Source organism: Odontomachus brunneus, unplaced genomic scaffold (assembly GCF_010583005.1).
Source record: "Odontomachus brunneus isolate Ranch 3 - 2012 unplaced genomic scaffold, Obru_v1 Obru_scaffold_058, whole genome shotgun sequence".
NCBI lineage: Eukaryota > Metazoa > Arthropoda > Insecta > Hymenoptera > Formicidae > Odontomachus > Odontomachus brunneus.
Window position 1 is genome coordinate 752,839 of NW_022639508.1, and position 16,910 is coordinate 769,748.

General features: G+C 33.7%; 3 protein-coding genes across 6 annotated transcripts; 2 read left to right on the forward strand and 1 right to left on the reverse strand.

Moving 5' to 3' along the window:
* The first annotated feature begins 1,446 nt into the window (after positions 1-1,446).
* LOC116845829 lies at positions 1,447-2,306 on the forward strand. Its single transcript, XM_032818969.1, has one exon. The coding sequence runs from the start codon at positions 1,466-1,468 to the stop codon at positions 2,132-2,134; it is 669 nt and encodes a 222-aa protein (XP_032674860.1). The 5' UTR covers positions 1,447-1,465; the 3' UTR covers positions 2,135-2,306.
* On the reverse strand, positions 2,239-4,630 carry LOC116845828 (DNA/RNA-binding protein KIN17). The gene is made up of 2 exons (XM_032818968.1): positions 4,115-4,630; positions 2,239-4,012 (listed from the first exon to the last, which is right to left on the reverse strand). Exons 1-2 carry the CDS (start codon positions 4,518-4,520, stop codon positions 3,252-3,254), a joined length of 1,167 nt encoding a protein of 388 aa, XP_032674859.1. The 5' UTR covers positions 4,521-4,630; the 3' UTR covers positions 2,239-3,251.
* Positions 4,631-8,399: 3,769 nt separating this feature from the next.
* LOC116845825 (eIF-2-alpha kinase GCN2) lies at positions 8,400-15,344 on the forward strand. 4 transcript variants are annotated; one of them, XM_032818958.1, is made up of 14 exons: positions 8,400-8,532; positions 8,707-8,807; positions 8,926-9,095; positions 9,186-9,447; positions 9,714-10,259; positions 10,365-10,739; positions 10,808-11,347; positions 11,511-11,668; positions 11,773-12,218; positions 12,308-12,578; positions 12,675-13,194; positions 13,316-13,798; positions 14,015-14,922; positions 15,015-15,344. In XM_032818958.1, the coding sequence occupies exons 2-14, from the start codon at positions 8,751-8,753 to the stop codon at positions 15,139-15,141; spliced, it is 4,863 nt and encodes a 1,620-aa protein (XP_032674849.1). In that variant the 5' UTR covers positions 8,400-8,532; positions 8,707-8,750; the 3' UTR covers positions 15,142-15,344. The 4 variants fall into 4 exon arrangements, with proteins under 4 accessions (XP_032674849.1, XP_032674848.1, XP_032674850.1 ...); XM_032818957.1 differs by having other exon boundaries at positions 8,437-8,807; XM_032818959.1 differs by having other exon boundaries at positions 8,437-8,807; positions 12,311-12,578.
* Positions 15,345-16,910: the final 1,566 nt, after the last annotated feature.

Consider the following 16,910-nt stretch of genomic DNA (forward strand, 5'->3'; position numbering starts at 1 on the left):
GAACGCAGCCATATTCTTACGTCCATGCCTGAAACCAATGTGAGTGAGAGAGAGAGAGAGAGAGAGAGAGAGAGAGAGAGCAACGTAAAGAACGTAAATAAACCTACAAGTCAGTGATGGATTTTGGCAACAATGTCTCGCGCATGCGTACAGAGCAAACGCTCGGAGTTCTCATTGATGTATATACTTTCGTCGAATCTGAGGTATCGTTAGGGCCCTGCGAGAAAAGAAATGTGAAGGAATTAGCAGGAGGAAGGAAAATTGTTTTGATAGGAATAGAGTGCAAGTAATATAAATAATAATAAGGAAATTGACATATTTGTTATTTATTGTAATACTGGAATACTCTCCTTTTTGGTTTTTTGCTCTTTTTCTCGCTGCCACTTGATGTCGGCTGCTGCGGATCATCCATCTTCTTTGTTCTAACAAATTTATTATTTTTTCAGCTATTCACTCAGTACACGTTGACACTTATTTATAAACACACATGAGAACAATACAAGGGCCCCTTATAGCACCTACTACTGCACTTTAGATACATTTCTGAACGCAGCTGATTTCTAGTTGTGACGTCAGCTTAAAGGGACGTCTACATTGGAAGTAAATAGCAAGAAGTAGGAGTAAGATTAAGAAATTGACCAACCACAGTCGAATGTGAGAAAAATAATTAACTATGATTGGTCAATTTCTTATTCTTACTTCCTACTTCTTACTGTTCACTTCCAATGTAGACGTCCCTTTACGCATGCGCACGAAACTTCCTGGGACGGCGAATATCTTGCCAAAATCCATCACTGCTATAAGTTCGAACACAAGTTCGAACAAGTTCGAACACATCTTTACATAGCGGTGATTAAACTGGAACTTAAATTACGAACATATGTTCAGGTTACACACGCACAAAATATAATCTAACCTGATTTTGATGTTTCGATAAATCATATAACACATTGAATAACTTAAAAAAATTTTACAAGAACTTACAGGTATGCAAATTAAAGAATAAAGTTTGCACATATTTTTATACAAAATATATAAATAGACGTACAAAATATTTCTTTTGTGAATTCTGTGTTCTATTCATGATTGCAAGTAAATTTTTTATAACATCAAATTTTCTAACCTCTCTGCATTGTTAGGAGATATTGTTGAAATATGAATTGTGTGAGTTGTTCTTCAATAACTTGCACATTATTTAATATATTCTATATCTATATCTATATCTAATAATTATAAAATAATATAGTGTTATAATATTTTTCTGGTGAAATTTATCAGATAACTTTCTAAAAGAATTTACAAATAATACTTTGCAAGATTCTTGAAAGTAGTTGTACACACACACACACATATTGCAAGATTAGTAAATTAGTAATAATTTTCAATTGATATTAATTATTTTTACTGTATATGTATCACTTTTTTAATTTTATTTCAATGTTACAGAGTTATATACACAAGTAAAATGGCTTATATCCTAAGCAAAACTCCTATTTTATATCGAGCTGCTTACTACAAGAATATCATCACTGGTCCTTTTGCAAAAGTCACATGTGCGAAGAATTATGGATATTTCTCTCCTGTTAAATCTGATACCTTAATAGAAAAAAGATTTAGACTAAAAGATAATATAGCTGATGATTACAAGCTGATATACAGAGAACATAATGCTGTACGTGTACTAATCACTTGTTCATATTATACTGGATGGATTAGTCTTTTGGCTGGAGTAATTATTGTTGGATACTTGCTTATTGAAAATCCACCATTAGACTCGAAAGAAGTAGAAGATTTATTTGGCATAATAAAATTTGAGAATGAACTTAGTAGACTGCTTGTAGCAAGTAGCGGTATAATTCTACCTATCATATTCATAAGATGTATCAGAATAATACCATTTAGAATTTATTATAGCTCTTTACAAAAGTTATACAAAGTTATATTTGTACCCAATATACTATATAGAAAAAAAAATATCGAAACATTTGGTGAAGGCTGTGCTGTATCTATATTTAATCGTTTTAATTTTCTAGCAGATACATTTTTTAAAATCAATGGTCGTATTGTTATGCTAGATAGAGACTATTTTACAGTACAAGCTATACGTGAAAAGATGATATATAGAACCAAGTAAAACTTTATGTATTTTCACATTTATTTGTTTCATCTATAAATTCTACCTATTACATATAATTCATCGTCAGTTTCATCTATAAACAAATAAAAATAATAAAACCAAGAAAACATCTCTGCGCTACAGAAATATATGCATGTATCCATACAAAATATATCTATGTACATAATTACAGCTGTATTTGTTATTTTTTTTTAATTCTTTTTTTAGTAATAGTAAATTTTTCATTTGGTTACAAATTCCTTCCCTAAATAATAATAAGCATCCATATATATACATGATACAATAAACAAAGTTTCTGATATTATACATTTTCCTGTGTTAGTAAATAGACATATGATATAGGGTGTGGTCCAACAATCACTACAAATGCTGTGCAGTATTTCTTCCTCTTGTTCTATTCCTTGGATTCGAATAAAGAGAAAGAAGTAAAAACGCTATTTGCAGCGTCCGCTAGACCATACCCTTAATATCCTTACAAGAGAAAAGTCTTGTAATTAAATACATATATATAAACAATATTTAGTGTTCTTATTATTAAATATGTAATTAGACAAAAATATAAATAGATCATACAACCCAAAGTTTCTAAAATATTGTGTATACTGTTATAAAAAAAACAGTAAGATAGTATAAAATTTATATGTGTATTCATTTCTTATATTTTATATTTCTTATTTTTCAATGCAATAGTCTGATTTCGATAACAATTATTCAAATACGATATTAAACGGCAGTTAATAAATTAAAGTATTTCTCATTATATGTACGATAAATATGTAATATTTTTTTTATTATTTTAATCTTAGATACACGTACTTATATAGTATATAACACGGATGTATAAACTAATATATATTTAGTAAAAATCCAAATTTCAACTTATTTCATATTTAATAAGAAAATTGGACGTTAATGGGACATTTCTTAGGAAATCGTTTTCCAAATTGCCTGTAAAATATTTTACACACAAAATATTAATATCTAATACCATACTGTTAAATTTGTACACAGGTGCTCGTTGGAGAATAACATAATGAGTATATTAAGATTATAATATAAAAAAATATATTGACTCTTTCCTAATTTTTTTCGCGAAATTAGTCAATCTAAATATTTATATTTTGCATACTTGTTCATATGAAAGCATTTCCACAATCGTCCCATCTTGCTTAAGCTCAACATCTATACTATAATGCTCTATGTGCAATTTTTTTACTATCGCTTTCCTGTCTTTATATTTCCCCCAAAGAATTAGAACCTCTTTGCCTATTGCAGGAATTACCGTTTCCAGATACTCCTGATCCAATCGTATGATGTGTCCACTAACTTCTTCTGGTGTCTTTAATTTAACTTTACCGACGAAACCATCCTTGCCAACCGTTTGAACTATACCTTTAGCTTTGTAATATTTGTCACCTAGGCTCTTTGTAGTTACTTTAACAATTAAGCCTTCTTTAAGCCAGCCCTCAATTGCAGGGGGATTATTACTTTTGAACTTTTTTATTGATCTGGTCTCTTGGTCATCATATTTTTGTTTTTCATCTTTCTTATCGGTTGATTGGCTTGGAAGTATATCCTTACTAATATCTTCAGTTTTTATTTTCGTCTGCTTCATATCAAGTATAGGGAGTAATTTTGGCTTTGGTTTCAACTTTATATCAAGAATTAATGGTGCATCATTCTCAGGACGCATTAGTGGTATCTTGAATGTTTCATTCTCCTCTTCCTTTATGTCTTGCTTTGCTTTCTCTACTTGTTTCCCAATAAAGTCCATCAAACGCTCTTCGTCATCTTTATCCATTTTTTCCTTTTTTGCTTTTCTTTCCTGTGTAGCAAGTGTTTCAGGATCCCTATCAATATATGTTATATACCAGCCTGAAAAATCATAACATTCTATAGAATTTATAATACTTTATATTAGCAAATATCTATAATCTTATCAATAATTGTAAAAGTAAATTTAAATAATTTGCAAACCTTTTTCAGTTTCATCGACAACACATTGCCCAGTACGTCCTAGCCATTTCACAAATGCTGTTAATGTAAGCCACTGGGTTGCATTCATGTGTATATGTCCTCTATCAGAAATATACTCTTGATATACTCGATTCGCCGGTACTCGTCTAGTACCAAATTGTCTCTTCAATAAGTTCAAGTAGCCTTTCGAAAAATCTCGCGAAAATTGATCCATATATCGATGCGCGTTCTCAGCAAAGAGCAACAATTGACGATGGTGTGATTCCGACATTGTATGACATTTGAACCCATTTTCGTCTCTACACTGCTTTTGACACATTTGACAATACCATCTCAATTTCTGCAATCCTTTCGCTTTGATCTTATTAGCGATGTATTTTGGTGTACCCACTTCGTGTTTTCCCATTGTTTATGCACTTTCCTTAACGTTTATAACCTACAGTTAAGTCAAAGGTTAAGAGTTGATAGAAAATTCTCTGTTTCTCTTTTAGTTGCAGGCTGCGTCATTTGGAAGATTCACACCGCATCCGATGTCCGACGTACGACGTCCGATATCCAATAGGAGAACAGCTTTCCAATGAAGAATTAAATTCTCTATTAGAAAGCTGTTCTCTTATTGGATATCGGATGTCGTACGTCGGAAATCGGACGCAGTGTGAATCCTGCAATTAGCCTTTTTATGGCTCTCGCAGCCAGCGCGATTTGCGACGCGACACGCGATATGCGATGCGCGATATCCAATGAGCGTACAGCTTTTCCGAAATATCAATACGCTCATTGGATATCGCTCGTCGCATATTGTATGTCGCGTCGCGCATCGCACTGGCTGCGAGAGTCATTATGGATCCTGCACACAGGACGCGATAATGCTTGCCGCGAGGCTGAAGTCCGCGCGACAGCCAATCAATATGTTGTTTTTCTGCAGGAGCTAAAAGGTTATTACGGAAAGCAGCATATTGATTGGCTGTCGCGCGAACTTCCGCCGTGCGGCAAGCATTACCGCGTCCTGTGTGCAGGAGCCATTAGGCTGATATTTCACGTGTCGTACGACAAGCTTTTTGGATACGTTGGTTGACGAACAGAGAACCTAGAAATACTCTATTCGCCAACCAATAAATCTGAAAAGCTTGTCGTACGACACGTGAATAGCACCCTTATGGCTCTCGCAGACCAGTGCGATACGCGACGCGACACACGATATGCGACGAGCGATATCCAATGAGCGTATTGGTATTCCGGAAAAGCTGTACGCTCATTGGATATCGCGCATCGCATATCGCGTGTCGCGTCGCAAATCGCGCTGGTCTGCGAAAGCTATAAGACTGCGTTCGGAAACGTCACTCGAGTACTCTCCCTTTCTTTTTATCTCACTCTTGTATCTCGCTCACTCCAACGGCTATCATCTAGTAGTGTGCACACAATGTGTGTTCCCGACACAGTATAACTTGGTTGCGTTCCGAAATGCACCGCCAGTACTGAAAATCTATAGTTTATGTTACATATATTATAGAATTTCAGTAGTGAATTTCAAAACGCAGCCCTTGACAGAAAATTGAGCAAATTCTAAAAGTCGTTCTATATTAGTTGCAAGTCGATTACAACTCTTGTTGCGACAGCCAATCAGAAGCGTCAATAGCACCATTGAAGAATTTCGTCTGCTTGAAATCGGCTTACAACTAATAGCGTGTTCGATTGGCCCTGGGTTAATCGCTCCGAGAGCGATTAATAACGTCATAAATCTCTACTAGCCAATCATAAAGCTTATAAGTACTTGTTCGACTAATAAACGTAGGCTAAATAACCCAAAGTGGGTTAACCTAGAGCCAGTCGAATATGCTATAATGCTGCGTTCGGAAATACACATTGGGTGCTTTCCAATTGCTTAAAGCTCGTATTAGACTACGGATTAAGATTGAGATTGAATTGAAAATTGGCCAATCAGAGCAAAATTCACTAAGCTCAAGTTTGGTGAACTTTGTTTTGATTGGCCAATTTTCAATTCAATCTCAATCTTAATCCGTATCTGATACGGGCTTAACACATCTTGACACATATGTACATACACAGAAATGCACAAAATGTAACGTTGTGCACGATTCAATTGGAACAAAGTGTGTACTAACATGTACGTATGTCGGGTAGAATTAGGATTATTTTGCAACTATGCTTATATTTTGGTACTTTTTAATAATAAATAATAAAATCTAAATATTAAAAAAGATATCCACTTCACGTCGCAAATGCCAGTTTCTTTTCAAGCCGCTACGCTTATTAACATTAATTGTCACTAGAAAACTAGTCACTAGTTTACACAGTCGATTAGTAGCCCTCGAGCTAAGTACGGATGTGTAGTGTTGTATCGACGATTACGACATTTGGAATGCAACCTGTATCGCCTGTGCATGAAAGTATCTAGGGATATTGCAATTGGAAAGCATTCACTGTGTGCACACGATGGCTGCGTTCTTTTATTCGTAACAGATGCGGCTGATGTCATGTTATCCTTCGATTTTACCGAATGTTAAACAAGGATAGAATGACATCGGCTGCATCTGTTGCGAATAAAAGAACACAGCCTATTAGACGATAGCCGTTGGAGTAAGTGAAATACAAGAGTGAGATAAAAAGAGAGGGAGAGTACTCGAGTGACGTTTCCGAACTCAGCCTACATATAGAACAACTTTAATGAAGGCAATGGGTGCGTTTAACAAACTCAACAGTTGCACAACAGTTGAATAATTCATCAATGTAATTGGTTTAGATTTAGGGATCTAACAACCATCTAATGGATCTAAGAACCAATAATCTCTAATTGCTCACTGAGCGTTTTTTTTTGCTGAACGCACTCAATGGCTGTGTTCAGAAAACATAAGGTACTTTCCAGTTGCATACTGTGTTATACAAAAGTTTATTAGTTGCATATTATCTTACAAGATATTTTAGATAATATGTGACTAATAAACTGATTTTGTGTACATGTGTATCAAGTGGTTAAACAATTGGAAAGCACCCATAGCTAATCAGTGAGCGGTCAGTAATTATTGGTCTTTACTGTTAGATCCCTAATTTTAGACCAATTACGTTGACTAATTACGCAACCGTTGTGTAACCGTTGTGTCTCCTGAACGTAACCAATGGTTGCGTTCAGCAGAAAAAGTTTCTTTGCAACTGTTGTAAAATTAGTGAATCTGATTGGAATATGTTCTTAATTTTGGTTAAATCCAAGAGCATGTACCAATCAGATTCACGAATTTTACAATAGTTGCAAAGCAGCTTTCTCTGCTGAACGCAATCAATATTGCCACATCTAGGGATTTATCCTAAGATGTTGCAACACTGGATAGAGGATTTATACTGCGTCCGATGTCTGATATCCAATAGGAGAATAGTTTTCTAATAGAGAATTCAATTCTCTAATGAAAAGTTATTCTTTTATTGGATATCGGACGTCGTACATCGGACATCGGACGCAATATGAATCCTATATAAACATATCCGTATCCGTAACCATAAACAAAATCGAATCGTGATTGGTCGTGATATATATCACGATACAGATACGGATATGTTTACGGACCATTGGACCCGCACCTTAAATCTAGACCAATTATATTGGCTTAGTTTACATCGTGCACTTGATACGCGTACTAAATAGTAATTTTCTATTAGATAATCTTAATATCGACAATGCATATCAACGGCGACGCGTTTAATTAATACAATACGTTTTCTTGATGAGTATTATACCAACTTAATATACCGTTATTTATATATAGTCGATATTAAGATTATCTAATAGAAAGTTACTGTTTAGTACGCGTTTAAGTGTACGATGTAAACCAGGCCAGTGGGTGCTTTCCAGTTACGTTTTGTGTGTTACACAAAACCAGTTTATTGGTTTATATTATCTTACAAGATATTTTAGATAATATGTGACCAATAAACTGATTTTGTGTACGATTTTGTGTCAAGATATGTTAAGCAATTGGAAAGTATCCAGTAACTTTCTATTAGATAATCTTAATATCGACGATATATATAAACAACGGTTTATTAAGCTAGTATAATATTCATCAACAAGACGTATTGTATTGATTGAATACGTCGCTGTTGATATGCATTGTCGATATTAAGATTATCTAATAGAAAGTTACTATTTAGTACGCCTATCAAGTGCACGATGTAAACCAAGCCAGTGTTCATGATTGGAATATTCTTTTAAACCTTTGACAGATTCGGACAGACGTACTAATCAGAAACGTTCGCTACGAAGCAGTTTTCTTCGCTAACGTGGCCATTCTAAAAAACTTACGCGTGCGCGTTGTTTATTAATTCATTCATATGTGGCTATCCGATTGATCGTAGCGTACATGTACTTAAGTGTATTTGATGTTTCGCGAAAATCAACGGTGATTAAAGTGAGTTAGAGCTAATTAAACTCAACATTTTAAATTAAACATTAAACATTTTGAATTATATCATAATGTAGTTATACGTATATATCGAACTGAATATGGTACAAACTAAATTTATCTTTTTTTTAACATTGCTGTTTAGTGTAAGATTTTATTGAATTTTTCTATGAAATTTAGAATTTGTTAATTTGTGTGGAATGGGTGCATAGCAATATATAAAAATGTCTTACATTGAAACCTGTAAGGATCGACAACGAAATGAATTAGAAGTTTTAAAGGTATTTTACAACATACATTATATATATACCTATATATGTAACTACATACTACAAATCTGTAGCCTCTAAACTGTAGTATTTTTCCTAATGTTTTTTTATATGATTATCCATGATATAGTCAATTTTTGGTGACGAATTGCGTGAATTACGGAAGAATAAAAATAAGAAGAAATGGCAATCCTTAGATATAGTTGTTACTTTGACACCACAGAAGGGTATGTCAGGACCAGCACAAATTTATGCACAGACAGATTTACATATTATATGTGGTGAAAAATATCCTGATGAGTAAGTTTTATATGATTATATTTCCTAGATACTGTTGTCATTTTATGAAACTAATATTTTATAACACATATATCAATCATAATATTTTAGAATACCATCTATTGAACTGCAAAATAGCAAAGGATTATCGAATCACCAAATTGCAATTTTATCTTCAGAGCTAGAAAATTTAGCCAAAAAGTTAAAAGGCGAAGTTATGATCTTTGAACTTAGTCAACATGTTCAAAAATATTTACACGAACATAATAAACCAGGTTATGACAGTTTCTATGATGAAATGATGTCAAGACGTAAGGAGAAGATACAATGTGAGATGCAGGAGAAACAGATAAAGGAAGATAAGGAAAGACAGGTTTGAATTGATACTTCTATGCTATCTTATACCATATATATTATATATATGTATGTATATGTATGTATGTATGCTGTCTGTATATATGTATGTATGTATATATGTACATATGTATGTATGTACGTATTTATGTATGTATGTATGTATGTTTGTATGTATGTATGTATGTATGTATGTATGTATGTATGTATGTATGTATACTCTGCTTACTATAAGACAAAGATAATTATTAAGAATAACAATTACAATTATTGATGTTCTATTAGGTACTACAAGATGCTATACAGAAACGTCAGGAGGCTCTAAAAGCTGAAATGCGTAATCGGAAAGATACAGTTCGATCCACAGACTCTGATATTGTCTTTAGATCAACACCGTCATCTCCACACGATCGAGGAAAGAATCACTTCAGACGTAGATGCGTTAGCACGTCAGAAAGTTCTGAAGGATCGTTATGTGAGCACAGAGGTACCAAGCTTCTTCATTTTGACAGCAATAAAGGCGAGAGACAAGTGCATCGAGGAAAATGCTTGGGTCACAGTGCAAAAGGTTCTGTAGTATATGCTGGTGTGGATATGACTACTGGGGAATTACTAGCTGTTACAGAATGGATGTTAAAATGCACAATGGCAAATGATTGCTCTACTCAAGAAGCCATTGATATACATCATGCCATGAAACAAATTGCCAGCTTGGAGCAAGAACTTAATCATTTGTACAAATTACATCACCCAAATCTTGTGCATTATTTAAATATGAAATACTCACAGAACAATAATAATTTAGTTATTTATATACTTCAAGAATTTGTGGTATGTAAATATGTATATATGGAATAGAGCTATGTGCTCTTATGCAGCTCTTATGCAGCTAAGAATGATATTTATGTTTATTAATATTGATTATTGTAAAAGTAGGTTGGAACCTCGTGCTCGTTCTTTCTGATGGAAAACATTCCAGTTGACACTGACATGTTGAGGCATTTAGCAACCGGTGTTCTCGAAGCTTTGCAATATCTTCATGAGAACAATGTAGTGCATAAAGACTTGCGCGATACTAGTGTTTATATAGACCGCACGGGCGTTGTACGATTATCTGATTACTCTTTAGACAAAAGACTGTCAGACATGTATCATTTGAATTCTTTAGCAAAGACTGAACATGATTTCCCAACGATTCAAGGTCGAAGAGGTAAAAAGGCAGATATATATAGGTATGGAATATTGCTACTGTCGTTGTTAAAAGGAACTATCATATCTGGTGATGAAATCGATTTAACAGTAATCCCGCAAGTAAGATTTTTATTGATAACATGCAACGATTGATGCATATGTTCCAAATTAAATAAATTTTTTTCCAGCTTTACTTAAGAGACTTTATATCAAAGTGTCTTATTGACGACGAAAGAATGCGTTGGTCCGCGGAACAATTGCAACAGCATAGTTTCATAAGAATACCCTTAGAACGAGGCTTATCACCCGCAACACCAGACCATGATGAGAAGGAAAACAATTTAGAACCCGAAGAACCGGACAACGATATTCAATTCCATTTACCGTCGATAGGCGGACAGTCGCGAATACAAAAGGAATTTGAAGTTTTAAAATGGTTGGGAAAAGGAGCCTTTGGTGATGTTTTAAAAGTAAAAAATAAATTAGATGGTGGGATTTATGCTATTAAACGAATAGAATTAAATCCGAAAAAGAAGCAATTGAACAAGAAGATTACACGCGAAGTAAAATTGCTGTCTAGAATGAATCATGAGAATGTAGTGCGTTATTACAATTCATGGATCGAAAGTGCCACCTTGGACGATTCCACCAGGCACAGTCAGTTCACACCAATCACTACATCTTCAGATAGAACTGCTACTACGCAGGATAAAGCAGATATAGTTGACGTAAGTGTGTTATTACGAGTGATGTTGCTTGAGGAAAAGAAGAAAACTGTAACAATGTTTTATTTTATATAGTTTAACTTAAATATATTAAAAATTTAATTAGAACTAATAATTATAGCCAGATGTAAGTTACTATAAAAATATATAACATTCATATTTTTAGCAACTGGGAAGTGAGGAAATAGAGAAATTCGCTCCACCTTTGCATGAGGTTGAATGGAATATATCGTACGGATCTTTGGCAAATGCTGATAGTGAAGACGATAACAGTGACTCTTCCGAATCAACTGATTCCGACAGCGAAGAGCACTGCACTTTCTTGTAAGACAACTTTTTTAATACAAATAACTTTGCAGTTATGTATGTGTGTAATGGTATTTTAATTGGACTTAATCTTTAAAGAAATGTTATTCAAAATTTTTCAGAAAGCGAACTTTATTGCGAATCGAATCTTCTGATAGTATAGAATTTGAAAGAGACGATATCTCACAAAAGTCTGCAAAGTCTGATATTTCTAATGACAATGTTAACGAAGATGCTGACATCACTAGTGAGGACACGACGGTAAAAGAAATACAATTCATGTACATACAAATGGAATTTTGCGAGAAGAGCACGTTGAGAACCGCCATAGACAATGGCTTGTACGAAGATGATGAACGTGTCTGGAGATTATTTCGAGAAATTGTAGAAGGGTTGGCGCACATTCATCAACAGGGTATGATACATAGAGATTTAAAGCCTGTAAATATTTTTCTTGACAGTAATGATCATGTCAAGATCGGAGATTTTGGACTAGCCACGACTAATATATTATCGACGTTGGTTCATGCTATTGACGCTGATAAAGAATCACAGTTCGTTGAAAAAGGTATGAGTAGTCTAGCCTAGCATAAATCACGTATTAATGTAACAAGTTGATAAATCATCACATATATTGTACAATTTACCTCTTCTTAGCAGTAAGTTATGATGTAGAAGGATCTCTTACTGGACAAGTTGGGACAGCGTTATATGTAGCACCTGAACTTTCCGCAAAGACTGCCAAAGCAATTTATAATCAAAAAGTAGATATCTATAGTTTAGGAATTATTTTTTTCGAAATGACATACAAACCACTGACTACTGGGATGGAGCGTGTAAAGATTCTATTGAATTTACGCTCTAAAGAGATTGTTTTCCCTACTGATATAATAGAAACAGATATACCACATCAAATTCATATTATACGGTAAGAAAATTTAGTTCGACGACATTAAATATGCACATGTAGCGTTTTTTTTTTTTCAAATTTTACGAAATAAATTAAACTTGTTATATCTTTCAGTTGGCTGCTAAATCACGATCCAAGTCAGCGACCTACTGCTCAAGAATTACTTTCTTCCGAATATTTACCACCACCTCAGTTAGAAGAAACGGAACTACAAGAGATGGTGCGCCATACGTTATCCAACAGTCAAAGTAAAGCATACAAATATTTAGTGGCATCGTGTTTCACGCAAGAAGTTACACCGGCGGAAGATATTACTTATGACATGAATTTACCTGCTAGGGAAACACCAAGTGTCCTTTCCTCGAAAAAACTCTTTCTACAGGAAAATATAAAGAGAAAGATCGTAGAGATATTCAAAAAGCACGGCGGGTTATGTCTTACCACTCCATTATTAATGCCTAAATCCGGTCAGCATAGTAGCTTTACTGAATCTAGCGTTAAGCTAATGACGCGCACTGGTAGTATTGTTTCTATACCTCATGATCTTCGCACACCTTTCGCTAGATACATCATATGGAATAATATTTCGCACATTCGGAGATACGCCATTGAACGCGTGTTCAGAGATAAAAAAGTATGTTTGTATTTTCAACATTTAAATTTGAACACATTACTTGAACTAATCTAAAATAACGATTTATTTGTGTATATATATATTGTGTGTGTATATATATATTGGATCTGGATCATTACAGGCTCGAGGATTTCATCCTAGGGAATTGTACGAGTGTGCTTTCGATATCATTAGTCCTGTAGCTAACAACTTAATGACGGAGACTGAATTGATCTTTATTATATGGGAAATTTTTAACGACTTACCACAGGTTCAAGAACGTAATTTTACTGTGCGTTTAAATCACACGTCATTGTTACAAGCTGTATTGATGTATTGTGGCGTAGAGAAGGATAAGTATCAGGATATATATTCGATACTGCAGAACGCCCGTGATGGCAAGTTCTCGAAATTTCAAGTTCAAACGCATTTGATTAGTTTATGTCTCACTGATCAAGCCATGGAGACATTTTTCAATTTACTTGAAACGGAAAGTTCCGTTGCAAAGATCGCCAGTGTCTTAAGAACAATAACCAGAAGGAAGGGAGATGCCGCGGGCTTAGCTAAAGAAGGGTTAAAAGATATAGAAACCGTAATATCTAATATAGAAAATTTAGGCGTAAAGGTAATAATAAAATATGTATATATTAATAATTTGAAAGGAAAAAGGTCTGAGGGCAGAAAAATGTCCATTTTTCGATTTTCAATTAACATAGCTTGAAACCAAATTTTGGAATTTTTATAACTGAAGAAATAAATATTGGCCTTTTTTCAAGATATAAGTATATTTATACAATTTATAAAGTTGTTTTTCTACGACGGTTTTTTCATTATTTTATAGTGGCCTATTACTGTTGTACCTTTATTAACGCATAATGTGCAACAATATAGCGGTGTGATATATCAAATAACTTGTGAACTAAAGCACAGACGAAGACGAGGTGGTCAAGACGTTATAGCCGCGGGTGGTCGTTACGACAAAATGCTGATGTCGTTTAGAAAAGTTTTGGAACGTACTGGAATGGCCAGTAAAGAAATAAAACAATATGGTGCTGGTATTAGTATATCATTAGACAAATTGGTATCTGCTGTCACAGAAGCATGCGAGAATCTAGGTGGTGAGAATAAATGTGGTATTGACGTAGCTGTGTGTTGCGAGGGAAATCAAGGAAGCGAAGGACGAAGAGAGAAAGAAATGATCAATTTGTTACGAGAGATCTGGTCGTTAGGATTAAAAGTTACGATATTAGATCTCTGCACTATACAAGAAATATTGGAATATTGTCGAGAAAACTCTATAAATCAGATAATATTATTAAGAAATGGAGAGAAGGGTACTTTAAAATTACAAACATGGGAGAGAGATAGATTTCAAGAAAGAAAGATCAACATACACGATGTCGCTGACTATTTGCAAAAACAATCCGAAATTACGTTGCCGGTGTTAAACAGATCTGAAAGTAAAACGAGCGGAAATGATATGTTGATAACGCCAAGTAATCCGGTAAACGTTAATATCAATTTTATTCTTTCGGATAAAGACAAAATATCTGGAAGTGGCAGGAGAAGTTTCAAGAATACTATGTTGGCACAAATGTCGTCTTATTTGCAAAGAATATCACATAAAATTTCTATAGAGATCTTTGCAGTCTTTTTAGAAATGTCCGTTATAAAAACAATGATCAGTTTCTTGGAAATCGATGAGGAAGAACAGATCTTTCAAAAGAGTATTCAAATTGTCATAGACAAGTGAGTAGTAAATTGTCGATTTGTTAGAAGGAATAATTAGTACAATAAGACAAATTAATATTCATAATAATTTGAAATATACCTATTTTTAGGCACCCACGACATAAAAAATATATCAAACAGATATGTGAAAGGATGAGGGAATTACGAAATGAAAAATCAAGGCCTGTAGAAATATTATACAGTCTAACAGATAGTGGATACATGACTTTGATATAAAATAATGTTGCCGAAGCGTATATGTTGAATAATCTATTTTCGTAATAATCGGTTCAGTGATATGAACTAGAGCGATATCAGTGATATAAAAAAACTAGAATATATATTAATATATTATTAAAAATAAGACGTAAGCATTTTTTGTACTACAGTATATATTTACAAGTATTAATAATATTTAATAAAGAAATGACTATACGATATGACGATTTGAAATGAACTTACAAAGTACAATATAATATTTATATGAATCAAGCGCGTGTTTATCACAATAACTTTATTTTTTAATGATATCTTTTATATTGCAAAACTACAATTTATTTAGATATCTTGTTTCGTATATATAAGATCTATTATATAATAAATGTAAGGCGCAACAAGGAAAAAAGCTTCCTAGTCTGTTATTTCTCGATTCGGCGGTTTATTTCCTCCTTACCCGGTTCTATTGTTCAACTGAGCTTCCTCGATGTGCCTGTTCGGCGAGGGATTTGACCTTTGGTTCGTCGACGTGTCAGGACGTGGAGTGATTATAAAAAATAGTATCTAGCACTTAGTTCGAATAAAGATATATATATTTCAAAAAAAGGGTACAGTGTTCGAATTACTCTTCTGTAGATCGCACGAGAGCGCGCTCGCTCTTAAAACCAAAGTTCCGCTTTCCCTACTCTGCCTTCCATTTGCGACATCTGGCGCGGCTACTCGCTATTGGTACTAAGCCTTGCCACCAGTGCCGTCTATAGTATTTCTCGCCTACATAAACATGATGGTACATTTAAAAAGAGAAAAGTGCACTGATTTTTCCAAAATTTATTCCTTTTAATACATGAAAATTGAAAAATATATTCTAAATGTATTGGATACGCGATATTGATACACATAAACATAAATATTTAATAAAGAAATGACTATACGATATGACGATTTAAAATGAACTTACAAAGTACAATATAATATTTATATGAATCAAGCGCGTGTTTATCACGATAGTAACTTTATTTTTTAGTGATATCTTTTATAGTGCAAAACTATAATTTATTTAGATATCTTGTTTCGTATATATAAGATCCTATCAGAAAAAGTGCGTGTTAATTAAATCTCGAATATATATATATATATATATATATATATATATATATTCTCAATGCAGTGAACAAAATGAATGTGCTAGAATGTTCTTAGAATATATGAATGTCCTTAGAACGTGTTTAGAATGTCTTTTAAAGATTTATGCTGTGTGGGAATGCTTCTGAAAAAACATAAAAATTTCATTTTGTTATCTTCTTTAAATATAGGTTATTATCAAAAAAACGATATCAGAATTCATTCAGAAAATATCTGTCGAAAAAAAAAGTTACTTGGAAAACCTTGAAAATATATGATATATTCCGTGAACAAATCCTATCAGAAAAAGTGCGTGTTAACTAAATCTCGAGTGTATCGAAGTGGGAGAAGCCTCTTTTCCGCGACGCTAATTGGCCGTCTCGACCGTCTCGATTGTCTCGATCCCGTCGCAGTTGAATTCGTGCCGCTTGCAGCTGTCAGCCGCGGTGACAGATCAGGTTGTGTTGTTCGCATCATATAAATTTGATATTTATTGTAATCCCAACAAACATAATGTTACATGTAACATACATGTTAATTGTAATTTCTTACTCAACAAACAATATAACTGTTATATAATATACGTGTTATATAACAGTTACATTGTTGAATAGGAAATTACAACTAACATGTATGTTATATGTAACATTGTGTTTGCTGGGAATATA

What these genes read in the sequence shown, in the direction of transcription:
- LOC116845829 (XM_032818969.1), top strand. Translation starts at nt 1,466, where the DNA reads ATGGCTTATATCCTAAGCAAAACTCCTATTTTATATCGAGCTGCTTAC.
- LOC116845828 (XM_032818968.1), bottom strand. Translation starts at nt 4,520, where the DNA reads ATGGGAAAACACGAAGTGGGTACACCAAAATACATCGCTAATAAGATC. An exon ending in TGTCGATGAAACTGAAAAAG is followed by an intron (nt 4,013 to 4,114) that starts GTTTGCAAATTA and finishes ATGATTTTTCAG; the next exon opens with GCTGGTATATAACATATATT.
- LOC116845825 (XM_032818958.1), top strand. Translation starts at nt 8,751, where the DNA reads ATGTCTTACATTGAAACCTGTAAGGATCGACAACGAAATGAATTAGAA. An exon ending in ATGAATTAGAAGTTTTAAAG is followed by an intron (nt 8,808 to 8,925) that starts GTATTTTACAAC and finishes TCCATGATATAG; the next exon opens with TCAATTTTTGGTGACGAATT. An exon ending in TAGAAAATTTAGGCGTAAAG is followed by an intron (nt 13,799 to 14,014) that starts GTAATAATAAAA and finishes ATTATTTTATAG; the next exon opens with TGGCCTATTACTGTTGTACC.